Genomic DNA, 12,846 nt, shown 5'->3' on the forward strand with positions numbered 1-12,846 from the left:
GTTCCGCGGTTCACACGTGGGCGGCCCGGCCCGGCTTGGCCGCCCCATGGCGGCGCTCGGCGCCTTTGTCCCCGCTGTCACGCCGGACCGGGGCGGTGGCGGCGCGCCCCGACCGCTCCCGCCGGCCACGCCCCGGCCGCGCCCCCCGCACCCGGCCACGCCCCCCGTGCGGGACACAATGCCCGGGCCCGCCCCGCCCCCGCGCGCTCATTGGCTCCGCGCCGTTCCCGCATGACGTCACCGGCGGGGCGGGGCGCGGCGCCCCATTTAAGGGGCGGCGAGGGGCGCGGCCGCCGCAGCAGCGAGTGCGGGAGCGGGCGGAGCAGGCGGTGAAGGCGGCAGGAGTAGCGGGGCGGCACCTTCGGACACCGGCACCATGCGTGAGATCGTGCACATCCAAGCCGGGCAGTGCGGCAACCAGATTGGCGCTAAGGTACGGACCGGCCACCCGCTCGTCCGCCCGGGATTCCGCGCGTGGGGCGGTGCCCGCTCAGCCGAGCTCCGCGTGTCCCGGGGATAGCGCTGCCGAGAGGGCGGGACCGCGACTTCCCGCTACGGAGCACCCTCGGGCTCCCCCATCCCTGCGAGGGTCCGCGCGGGACGGTTCCCGGCTATTCCACCTTAGGGGGAAGCGCGGTGGGGCATCCGCGCCGTGGGTACGGCGCGCCTTGGGGAAGAAGGGTAGGGCGGGGGACATCGGCTGCTGTCCATCAGCCCCTCGCGGGCTGCAGGGGTCCTGGGCGGGCGGGGGAAGGGGCGGTGGCGCGGTGCCACACCCCTCCCGTCGGTGGGGGGTGTGCAGGGCGCGGTGGCGGGGGGCCGCACCCACGCGCGGCGAATCCCCGCGCGCCACGTGGCGGGGACTTGGCCGGGGGGCGAGAGAGGGGCGTGGCGGCACTGACCACCCGTCTGTCCCCTCAGTTCTGGGAGGTCATCAGCGATGAGCACGGCATCGACCCCACGGGCAGCTACCACGGGGACAGCGACCTGCAGCTGGAGAGGATCAACGTCTACTACAATGAAGCCACTGGTAATGCCCCTCTGTAATGAACTTCCCGGGGGAGGGGGAGTAGGGTGTGCAGGCAGGGGTCCCCCAGCCCTCTCCGCAATGGGTGACGCCCCAGCACAGCTTAAATGGCTGCTTTGTTTTCCCATCCCTGGATTTTTGCAAATTCCCACACCCTCCATGCCCTCAGCAGCGAATCATGGGGAAGCGGAAGGGAGCCCAGCAGGGCTCCTGTGACACCGGCTGCCTGCTGCAGGGCTGTAACCCTGCTGCTGCTGCTGGTTCCCCCCACAGGTAACAAGTATGTCCCCCGTGCCATCCTCGTGGACCTGGAACCCGGCACCATGGACTCCGTGCGCTCCGGCCCCTTTGGACAGATCTTCCGTCCTGACAACTTTGTCTTTGGTGAGTGACTGTGGCACGGAGGAGTTCCCAGAACTCCACACACAGAAAAGGCTCAGAGCGAGTATGCAAGTGACCCTGGGGAGCCTGAATCCCCATGGCAGAGTGGGGATGGAGAGAGGGGAGGGGCCCAGAGGGAAGGGGCAGTGGCATCACCTGTGTCTGTCCCCGGGGCGCTGATGTGGCACGCGGCTTGTGGTCTGGCCCGCAGGTCAGAGCGGGGCTGGCAACAACTGGGCCAAGGGGCACTACACGGAAGGCGCCGAGCTGGTGGACTCTGTGCTGGACGTGGTGAGGAAGGAGTCAGAGAGCTGCGACTGCCTCCAGGGCTTCCAGCTGACCCACTCGCTGGGCGGAGGCACGGGCTCCGGCATGGGCACCCTCCTGATCAGCAAGATCCGCGAGGAGTACCCCGACCGCATCATGAACACCTTCAGCGTGATGCCCTCGCCCAAGGTGTCGGACACGGTGGTGGAGCCCTACAACGCCACCCTCTCCGTGCACCAGCTGGTGGAGAACACGGACGAGACCTACTGCATCGACAACGAGGCCCTGTATGACATTTGCTTCCGCACCCTGAAGCTGACCACTCCCACCTACGGGGACCTCAACCACCTGGTGTCGGCCACCATGAGCGGCGTGACCACCTGCCTTCGCTTCCCTGGCCAGCTGAACGCCGACCTGCGCAAGCTGGCCGTCAACATGGTGCCTTTCCCGCGGCTGCACTTCTTCATGCCGGGCTTCGCCCCGCTGACCAGCCGCGGCAGCCAGCAGTACCGCGCCCTGACGGTGCCCGAGCTGACGCAGCAGATGTTCGACTCCAAGAACATGATGGCCGCCTGCGACCCCCGCCACGGCCGCTACCTGACGGTGGCCGCCATCTTCCGGGGCCGCATGTCCATGAAGGAGGTGGACGAGCAGATGCTCAATGTGCAGAACAAGAACAGCAGCTACTTTGTGGAGTGGATTCCCAACAACGTCAAGACGGCCGTCTGCGACATCCCCCCGCGCGGCCTCAAGATGTCGGCCACCTTCATCGGCAACAGCACGGCCATCCAGGAGCTCTTCAAGAGGATCTCGGAGCAGTTCACGGCCATGTTCCGCCGCAAGGCCTTCTTGCACTGGTACACCGGCGAGGGCATGGATGAAATGGAGTTCACGGAGGCCGAGAGCAACATGAACGACCTGGTCTCCGAGTACCAGCAATACCAGGATGCCACTGCTGATGAGCAGGGCGAGTTTGAAGAGGAAGGAGAGGAGGATGAGGCATGAAGTTGAGATGGGTAGGAGTTAAGTATAGTCTGAGCAGGCAAGTATTCATTGAGAGAAGGAATCTGTGCAGTTGTGCTGAAGCATGCATTTTTTAATTTGGTGCTCTCCACTGTTGCTTCTGTCAGCAGTTTTGTATCCTTGACTGTCCAATGTAACAGTAGTTGCAAAATACTTCAGAGTCTTCTGTTGAAATGGTTAACTTCTCAAACATAAAGGCTTTTTGTGTCCTAAACTGTCTCCTCTACTTTATTTCTCTCTAGATTAAGCAAGTAATTCTTGTGTAGTTTTCTGTAGCTTCGCTTCTCAGTTTATTCCTGAACTTCAGTGCAAGGTTAAGCTCAATAAAACAAGAATTCTCAGGCTGTGAATTTTACAGCACATGGGAGCTATAGTAGCTCAGCTGAAGATGCCAGGTATTTCTTAGGAATTCCTGTGTTTAACAGTGTGGCTAATTGTTGAGGCAAAAGCTGCTTTATCTGATAAAAACAAATCGCTGCACTTGAATCATGAAATTCCTCTTTATGGACATACATGGTAGAGAGGTCAGAGAGAAGGTATTGAATTCCACATTGCAGGCTGTCAAAACTGATTTGACAGGATAGCTGCAGGCTTCCCTTCCCAGGCTGCCATTCAGCAGCTTATTTAACTTGTTCCAGGGACCATAGTGCAGGCATATGGGTGGCTGATTGGGATTTGACTTGATGCTGAGCTCACTTGTCTTCCCCTCAACTCTCCTCTCTAAATACAAAAGTTCTATGCAGAGAAGCATAGGTTTGTACCAACAGGCAACTTGAGAGCTCAAGTAGAAACCCAGGCTTTTTCTCTTCAAGAATAAAATTTGTGTTTCCCAAAAATAGCCACTAATCTGTCCTTAACTGTAAAGGGATTGATTCTACAGGGCAATCAATTCCCTCTAGGAGACAGGAGATGCTGGACAGATTTCTAGGCTCAAAGGTACCATATGGTACCAGAGCATACCATGCAATCTTAGTCACCTGTAGATCCCCTGACAACAGCTGTGTCCAAGTTACATGTTTACAGGGCAATTGTTTGCTCCTGGTCCCTGCAGCAGGAGATGAACCTCTACCCAGGCAGGGGAGAGCAGTGCAGCTGCACCCTGCTGTGCAGCTTTGCAAAGGTAAGTGTCATTTCTTTACAGTGAGGGAGGGAGGGGGGATTGATGTTCCTATCTTCTTATAGGATGCAAGAACCCTGAATGAATCTACAACGTTCTTAACAGCAGTTAGCAAAGTTTCATAGATCCTAATCCTCCCACAGAGCAAGAGTGAAATCCCTCGTGGAGTTTAGCAGTTGCCCAGCATGTAAGCTTAGTCCTTAGTTGATTCAAACACTGCTTACGGGAGTGGTCCTGCACTAGAAAATGTGTTGCTAAAAGAACTGCTACCAATGCTACAAGTGCTGCAGTCCTTGCTGCTCTGAAAGAGCTGGTATTCACATGTGTGCAGCCTCTATTGTGATCCTTTGCTGAAATGCTTGCAAGGCATTACTGGAATAAAGAATGAAAAGGGAACTGCTGTGCATAACTAATATCTTGCCTGTTTTGAGTCCTCTGCCTGTGGACACTGCTCTGAATGTACGCTGTTCTTTGCAGATGGGCCTGGCCACGCTGGTGTGTGCAGGACAACAGGCACTTGCTAAAGCTTTTCTCTCATCTGTAGGTTTGGTTTCTGGTGTGCAGAGGAGTGAGAAGCTCTTAAACTGCCTGGACTGTCAGTAAACAAACACAGTCCTGTATACCTACAACATACTTGTATTTCTTAACACTTGAGCCGTTCTAGGATTAAACATTAGACAAATTGAAGTTGTTTTTAGTAACTGAGTCAATACATGCTGCCTCAGGCCCTTTGGGGAAATAACACTGTATCTGGTTGTCACAGTAACCTTGCCTTGAAATTACCTAGCTGGGTTGCACTTGAAGCTGTTGATCATACAGGTTTGAGTCAGCAAATGAATCTAAACAGTTTCACTAAAAGAGAAGGCTTTGGTCTTTGATAGTAGAGATCTGCCTTTCAGCTGTGACACTGTAGCAGTTTTCACTAGTATTCAACATGTCTAGCATCTAATTCTTAGTGTAATTACACTCTGTCTCTAGTAGCTAATCCTTAAATATAGCTACCCAAGTGACACATTTCACTACAGCTCCCTTACTAGAAAGTAGGACACCATCCTACATTGCTTGCCTGTTGTTTCTAGTCTGGCCTTTTTTTTTTTTTTTTTTTTTTTTTTAATTTTTTTTTTTTTTTCTGTTCTAGAGGAAGAAAGCCCAGAAATAGAAATACTCTATAAAGAAACATGTCCTTTCATAAATTCTACATGTCTTATTTGCCAATCATAATCATTAAAAATTAAAAATCAAGCCATCATTTCAGTGGGAGTTGAGAAATATAGAAAAAGGGGATACTGAAAGATTTGAAGGGAAGGTTCAAAGCCTGGTAGGAACAGTAAGTCAAATATAAGGGAGGTTGAGTCTCATTCTGGGCCTGGGACTGCAGTACCTATTTTTGTCTGTCTTTGATCTTTAGCTGTATTTATTGCCCAGGAGACCTTTCATTATAAAAACTGGAGCTGACTGCTATATGCAAAACAACAAAGAGGTGTATTCACAGGTCTTTGTGGTTGCAGTATTTCTGTTTCACAAAGAAAGCAGAACCACTGGAAGGATTTCAGATGAGGTTATCTGACTGCCTTAACCTCTCCTGGGTGAAGATTTGTATTTGTTCATGTAATGAACATTTAGGGCTAAAGGTCTTGCATGAGGCACCCTGTTTGGAAGAAATGGGGATAGATAATATAAATTTAGTGGTCTGCAGATTAAGCCACTTATAATGACTGATTTGTGTTGAGATATAAGTTAATAGTATAAAGCAATCTATTCTCATTTCAATACATCAGTTGTGGCCTGAAGAGAAGCATTCTCTGTTGACAATTAGAGCTGATAGTGTTGGAGATGGTAACAATCTCTATTTTTTTTTTTTTAATTCCCTCTGTTAAATGTGTGGAATTTTTAAGCACATTAGTAGAGTGTCTTGACCAAGGGAAACAATCAATGCTTGATTGCTGTTAAGTGCAAGAGGGTAAAGATAAATAAGGCTGTAAAAACAAGGCAGCATGCAGGTTTAATTTGAATAGAAATGGCAGGAGTCATGGTAGTACTGGGATGCCCTCTCTCCTAATTTCTCTTCCCTGGTTATTTCTAGAACCTCAGTCTAAACCATTGTAGCAACAGTGTTGTGGAAATATGATCCAGTATGTGGTCTGATATTTGAAAACTTGTAATGGGATTGTAAGCTTACATCTGTTTTCCAACATATGCTTTCCAGTCTTTCAAGTAGGAGCAATAATGATTCTCCTCTTCCCAAGATACATGAAGTGCCTATATAAATCAAAAATTGGGTTGCATTAAGTATAAAATGACATGACAGACTAACAATCAAACCAGAGGCCCATTCTGTTGACAGGTGTATCCTTCCAGAAGGTATGAGGTGATGAACAGAATAAACAAAAGTAGCAATAGGATTTAAAACCTGAAGAAAAAATCCAGATGTTTGGGGTTTCTCTCCAGTGAATTCCATGCAAAAACAGGGCAGACCTCTAATCTGTGCAGGGAAATTTGCTCATGGATGATGCTATCATGTGCTACATAGCTCAAAAGTGTGTGGTGCTAGTAGGTTTCTCTAGATATGCAAGTTCTGTGGGCTTAAAGAAAGTGTGATGGACTGACAGAGTCCTTATAGGATGGTGCTGCCATGCACTACTGCAAAGCACAGCTCTGGTGCCTGGAGCGACTCTGGCAAAGTGGGGCAAGAGGGACAAGTTTTCTTGCCTCACTTGAAAAATTCGGGGTCTCTTTCTAATGCAGGGAGTATTGTTAGAGTTCTCCTCTTGTTTCCTTTGTCCTTTGCTGTCCCTGCAATCCCCATAGCCAAGTTATGTCTAAGATCAGGATGAAACCCAGTAATGGCTTTCAGAAGGGCAAGTTACATGGCTGTTGCACTGAAATCACTTTCCAAATACCCTCCTCTCTCCCACCCAAAAGAACCCAAACCCAACCCCCCACATCTCATTGTTTTATTGCTATTTTTTTCAAAGAAGGGCTGTTAATCTATATTAGATTCTGCCTCACAGTGGGAGGTGCTTTAACTACTGCTTTCTGTTTAATGAATCCGAATATTTTTCTTTGCTATAGTAGCTATGAGGAGGTAAAATCTTCTCAGGAGAAATCATGTGACTATCCCTTATTATTTGATACACAACTTTTCTCCCAAAGGATGCTATTCTGCTTTTCCTCTCCACATCAAAGCATAATGAAGAAACATGTTTTAGAAATGGTAGCCTGCATGGGAGTTATAGGTTACATTATTCTCCAAGCCTGTTCATTGTAGGGAAGGCACTGTTTTTTGCTTACAAATAAACCCCTTCTCAATCTTCCCATTTGTTTTTTCAGCTGCTTCTACATTTCCACAGAACAAAGCTTGTGACACTTTTGATGCTTTATGTGTGCCTGGGGTAATCTGAGTAAGGTTATTTTTTTCCCCTTTTCTTCAGCTGAAAATAAATCTCCACAGAGAAGGAACTGATTTTGTATCAGGCATAAAAAGGAAAAAAAATTTTTTTGAGAATTTTTCACCTTCCATTCTAAAATCCATTCATACTAAGCACCTGCCTTTTGATACTTCAGCAATCACCTATCCTGGGCTGTTTGTTTTTATTAAAATGGGAAAGAGCAGATATTTATTCTCAAATAAGACCCATTTAAATGGGAGTGTCTTTAGCTTGCCTACAAGAAAATTCAAAATCAAAGCATTTGGTCAAAGAAAAGTGCCTCAGGACATGATGCATTTTGGAAAAAGACATTTCTTGGCCCTGAATCTCCTGGACAGCTGTCCAGCTGGAGCCCTCTGAGCAATGGAAACCAAAGCAGAGGGAGGATGTGGGGTTTGCTGTGAAAGCCTGCTCATCCCCAGACATTCTGTCAGCAAAGGACACAGTGCAGGTGACAACTCCTCTCCCTGGGAAGCTTAACAAGAAATGAACTGTTTCCCTGCTGCTAGCTTCACTCCTATTTTCAGTATTTTACTTGTGAATCTGCCAGAAAGAAAAATTGTGTCTCTTTGAAGTGTGTGTATAAGAAGGCTATCTATTTACAGTATCTAGGTAAAAAAGGAAATAATTTAAGAGTAGGTCATTCCCTCCTCCCCACTCAAAGTCATTTTTCCCTTATGAGCAGAATTCCACTTGTAAGGGAAGAAATCAAGTTAACTCTGTTAAATTCTTGTTTATTAACATTTGATTCTTCTAGTGTAGAGATTTTCCAACTGGTCTCAATTTATCCATATGTCATCCTTTATAATCAGGTTATTTTTCTCACTAGGCCTCTTTGGAAAGCTTAAGGCATAGGTTTTTGTTGTTTTTTTTATTTTTTTATTAGGTGGGTTTTTTTGTTTGTTTGTTTTTTGGTTTTTTTTTTTTTGTTTTTTTTTTTCATTTCTGGCAAGAATCCCTCTATCTTGGGAAAAAAAAAAATTTAAAAATTCAGTTTAAGCCGAATGTGAAAAAAACCCACACTTGCTCCAGAGTGGCTGAAGTGAAGTGGCTACCCTGGCAGAAGCTGTGTAGCTTATTCAGTAAAAGGTTCTGTGTTGTTTTGCAGTGAAAAATGTTTTCACATTTTCCATGAATGTAATAGAAAGATACTGCCTGTCTCCATAGTGAATAATTAAATGAGGTTTCAAGCAGAATTCAAATGGTCTCACAACAAGCTTTACAAACACTTAATGAAATTCAAGCACTGACTTCTTACAGCAGCTTCACTGCATCCAGCCTATTGCTGGTCTTATAATTAATAAGTTAATTGTGTGGCTCTTTTTTTTTTGAAATTTCAGCAAAGAAATTTCCAGCTCCACCCTAGCAGGCAGGGACTAGAGATCTTATTGGCATTGAGAAAACTGCCACTTCCATAGGTGGGGCTGATTCAGTATCCTCCAGCTGCCAAAAAAGGATGGTCCTATTCCCCTTGTCCCTCTTCGGGTGTTACCTCTGTGTCATTTCCTCTACCAGCTTCAGGGCATGTCTGACCTTTTCACGAGTCTTTTCCTTTTCCTTAGCTCCGCAGTTAAGGACAGAAAATTGAGCGGCTGGAAGAAAGTTTTTCTTCAATTAGGTGGTGTGCCAGAGGGAGAACATGTGCAAAGAAGGAGGGAAACGTGGGCAGCTGGAAGCAGGAGAGAGCAAAACAAAGTATTGTTTGTTGATTCAGCCGCCTAGTGCAACATCACCCTGAACTCCCCTGCAGAGAACCCGGGCAATTTTAAACAATGTACACTGAAACCCACCACAAACTACTGCGTCTCTTAGCAGACCTCACAAGATGTAGTTCACAGTTTGCCCAGTGTCAGTTTGAGTTACTTGTAACTATCAGATTGCAAGACAGCAAGGAGGCTAAGGAACAAAAGAAACAGTAACTAGCAGATCAAAGTCTCTATCTGTACCTAGTTTTCGATGACGTGCAGGAAGTGAACTGCCCTGGAAAACATGATAGCAGCATTTCGTTTCTATTGGTGCTAGATCTTAGGCATCTTTTGACTGGAGGACCCAGTTCGTAGGGATATCAGATGTGTTTGATCTACTGAGCAGCCTAAAAAAGGTAGATGCAGCCTGGATGGGGGCAGGAGCCATCTGGCTGCTACCCCATCACATCTGGTGTGCCAAGAGGAAATAATGAGAGGCTGCATTGTTTTGCTTTTCTTCTCAGTAAATCGCTGCCTGATGATGATCACCACATTTTCCCCTTTTGGAATTGTTTTGTGACATGTGATCATGTTGATTATGGTAACTTTGGAAGCCAGAGAAGCAGGGTTCTGTTTGCTATGTCCTGTAGAAGCACATGCACAGAAATGCCTGACTCTCAGAGGTTATAATCTAAATTCACAAAAGGAACCATATGGTATGGAAGAAATATTAGATTCACTGAGAAGCTGTTCTCCCCTCTAAAGGTGCATGGGTTATTTCAGAATTGACTGTGTCCCGAATTGCTCTGTAATGTGATTTTTCTCTCACATGCTTATCCTCTCTCCTCTTTTGTTCTTTGCCAAACACACAGACCCTCAGGTATAATAAACAAAAGTTCAGAGGGCTCTACAATGAAGCTGCTTTTGTTCATTCATAAAAACATGCTCAGCATTGCTATATATAACACATTGAGTTAAATGCCTACAGTGAGTTGTAATATTGAAATAAAAATAGATTTCCCTTTTAGATATTTTATTACTAGCATTAAAATCACTTTCACAATCATTTCATCTTCTTGCTGGCAGAATATTCTTATATCTTAATGCACATTGCAAATGATTAAGCATTGTGTTCCAAAGGTGGCCTCATACAGTCCTCATCAGTGGGAATGTCATAGTTACCAGGTAGAAGGCAAACAATAAGGTAACAAACAGAGCCTGCTCATTTGAGTACCAACAGAAAGCCTCAAAAAGCCATGTATTCTCTGATAGACATAGCTGAGCAACACATGACATTAGCCAACACAAATGACTGAGACTAAAGCTGTGGGCAGACATTTTGTGTGCTTGAGAAGCTTTCCTATGTGTATGCTCATGATTCTTTCTCAAACAATGGGAAATCACAGACAGACATGAAAATGTTGTGGGATCCCTGTTGCCTCCCTTGAGCATCCATCGCCAGGCTCCTTGTTGCCTTGGAAACTGGGTAGGCAGGGCTTGATGCAGGCAGGGAGGAGGCTGTGGCAGAGTTTCGGCTGCCAAGGGGTCCAAGGGTGTTTCTGAGCACATGCCCTGCCTTTGTATGAACAGGAGAATTTTGGCTTTCATTTGCAATTCTGACAACTTAGAATTTATAGAGCTATATTTAAAAAAACCAAAACAATAGGGAACTCCCATATCTAAGTATCCTTGATGGCTAAGATTTGTTAAAGTGTTTGCCATAATGAAACGCTGTGAATTGACATTCAAGTAGTTGACATTTAGTTCGGTTCACTGTGTGTTCATGGATGTTCAGCATTGTTGAAGATGAAGGAATTTGTACACAAAAACATGTACTTCCCTTTAGGTACTCAGAATAAAATCTGGAGCTACACCCTCACCCTGAAAGAAACAGTGGGAATCTACAAAGAGACCAGTACTACAGTATCTAAGAATTAGTTTCCTAATAAAAGAATTCTTAGTGGAATAACTCTAAAGGAGGTCACCATGTGCATGTGGGAAGACGAAATCTCAGGGAGTGTCCAGGTGTCTTCAAGAGAAGAATCATAATGCTTCAAGCCAGGACTTTGTGGATTGCAAGGAATATTCTGGACCCAAAAAGCTCTTCAGTGTTTGTGTGGATCTCTCAGAGATGCAGTTGTGTTGCAGTCCCACCTTGTAACTTCCTGCTGCTGCCCAGAAACGTGGGTTACACCTAGAGCAAGCACACATGTATATGCCTAAGTGGTGTGAAAAATAACAAAGGCTGCCTGTGATTAAGTGTTGCTGAAATATGTCAAAGGAAAATACTGACGACAGCTGGGCTATAAAGAACACAAACTCCTAAAGAATTTGGTAAAAATATCTCAGTGCCAGCACAGTCCTGAATATTTTGTGATTGCAAAAGCCACATGGAATAACACCACACTTAATTCCCTGTGTTGCAAAGCTTAAGCCAATCTCTGCTCATGACATTTCACAGCAGCTGAGGTTTCTGCACTAGGGAAGAAAATGAGCTACAGTTGATAAGGAAGTCAATTCGCTGGAGCAAACTGAGAGGTACTTTTGAAAATATAGTCAAAGCACTATTTCAAGGTCACAGCAGCCAAATTCCAGGCAAAGATATGGTAGTTGTTTAGCCACTAGTATTTCCTGCTGTTGATGGAAAAAAAAAAAGAGTGAAAGTGGTGACATTGTGCATTGATTTATATTGTATTAAGCACAGCTAACCTGAGTATTATGTAAACTATTCTGATCATTCTGACTTTATTCTTGATAGAGGTAATGATTTCCCATATCAATTATTACCTCACCTTTGCAAAAATCTTCATGTTTTGAAGGTGTTATAATTGCAATATAATGTTATACTGCAGTGACAAACTGAGATTAATAAACTGTCAGTCTGGTGTTGCTGATCACACATAGCCTCCCACTCCTTTCTTTCCCTTTCATACAACCACACAATTGTGGAGGTTGGACAGAACCTCTGGGATCATTTAGTCTAGTCCTTTATTTCGCCTGACAAGGTCAGCTAGAACAGGTTAAGCAGGGTTGTCCCCACTAGGGTTTTGACTGTCTCCAAGACTGGCACACCACAATCTCTCTGGGCAACATGTACCAGAGCAAAGTGATTTTGGTTTTGTTTTTAGGGTTTTTTTATGTTCAGATTTCTGTATTTCAGTCTGTGTCCACTGATATCATGTGATATCATGTGTTGCTCAGACATGTCCACTGCCTCTCCTCCTGTCACTGCACACCTCTGAGAGGAGCCTGGTTCTGTCTTTTTTACTGCTTCCCATCAAGTATTTATACACACTGATAAGAATCCCCTGAGCCTTCTCTAGGAAAATTGGTCCAGCTCTCAGCCACTGTGTGTGACAGATGCTCCACTTCCTTAACTGCCTTCATGGCCTTTCATTGGACTCACTCCAAAATGGCCATCTCTCTCTTATATTAGGGAGCCCAGAACTGGATGTAAAACTCCAGATGCATCTCACCACAGTTTATCCCCTTCCATGACCTGCTGGTAACAGTCCTCCTTAAACAAGGATGCTGCTGGACAACCCTTGCTGTTAGGGCACACTGCTCACTCATGTTCAACTTCGTGTCCACCAGGATCTCCAAGCTGTTTTTGGCCTGGAGGAAAGCTCCTTCCCATCTGCGTGGTCCTCAGCATGTACTGGTTCAGTGAGTGCGTTGTTCCTTTCCAGCTACAGGACTTTGCACTTCCCTTTGTTAAACTGCATGAGGTTCCTGTCAGCCATCCATTTCTCCATTTCTCCGGCCTACTGTGGTCACTCTGGATTGGCAGCACAATCCCATGGTGTGTCAGACCTTCCTCCCAGTTCTGTATCATCAGCAGACTTGCTGAGGGTGCACTCTCTTGCCATTAAACTCACAAATGAAGCAGTTAAATGGTGTTGGCCAAGGATCAGCCAC

The 12,846-nt window shown here is 46.3% G+C and overlaps 1 protein-coding gene across 1 annotated transcript; it reads left to right on the forward strand.

Moving 5' to 3' along the window:
- Positions 1-304: 304 nt before the first annotated feature.
- Positions 305-2,912, forward strand: LOC132078547 (tubulin beta-2 chain). The gene is made up of 4 exons (XM_059480772.1): positions 305-433; positions 922-1,030; positions 1,301-1,411; positions 1,620-2,912. Exons 1-4 carry the CDS (start codon positions 377-379, stop codon positions 2,678-2,680), a joined length of 1,338 nt encoding a protein of 445 aa, XP_059336755.1. The 5' UTR covers positions 305-376; the 3' UTR covers positions 2,681-2,912.
- The last annotated feature ends 9,934 nt before the right edge of the window (positions 2,913-12,846 follow it).

This window comes from Ammospiza nelsoni, chromosome 1, assembly GCF_027579445.1.
Source record: "Ammospiza nelsoni isolate bAmmNel1 chromosome 1, bAmmNel1.pri, whole genome shotgun sequence".
NCBI classification, from domain to species: Eukaryota; Metazoa; Chordata; class Aves; order Passeriformes; family Passerellidae; genus Ammospiza; species Ammospiza nelsoni.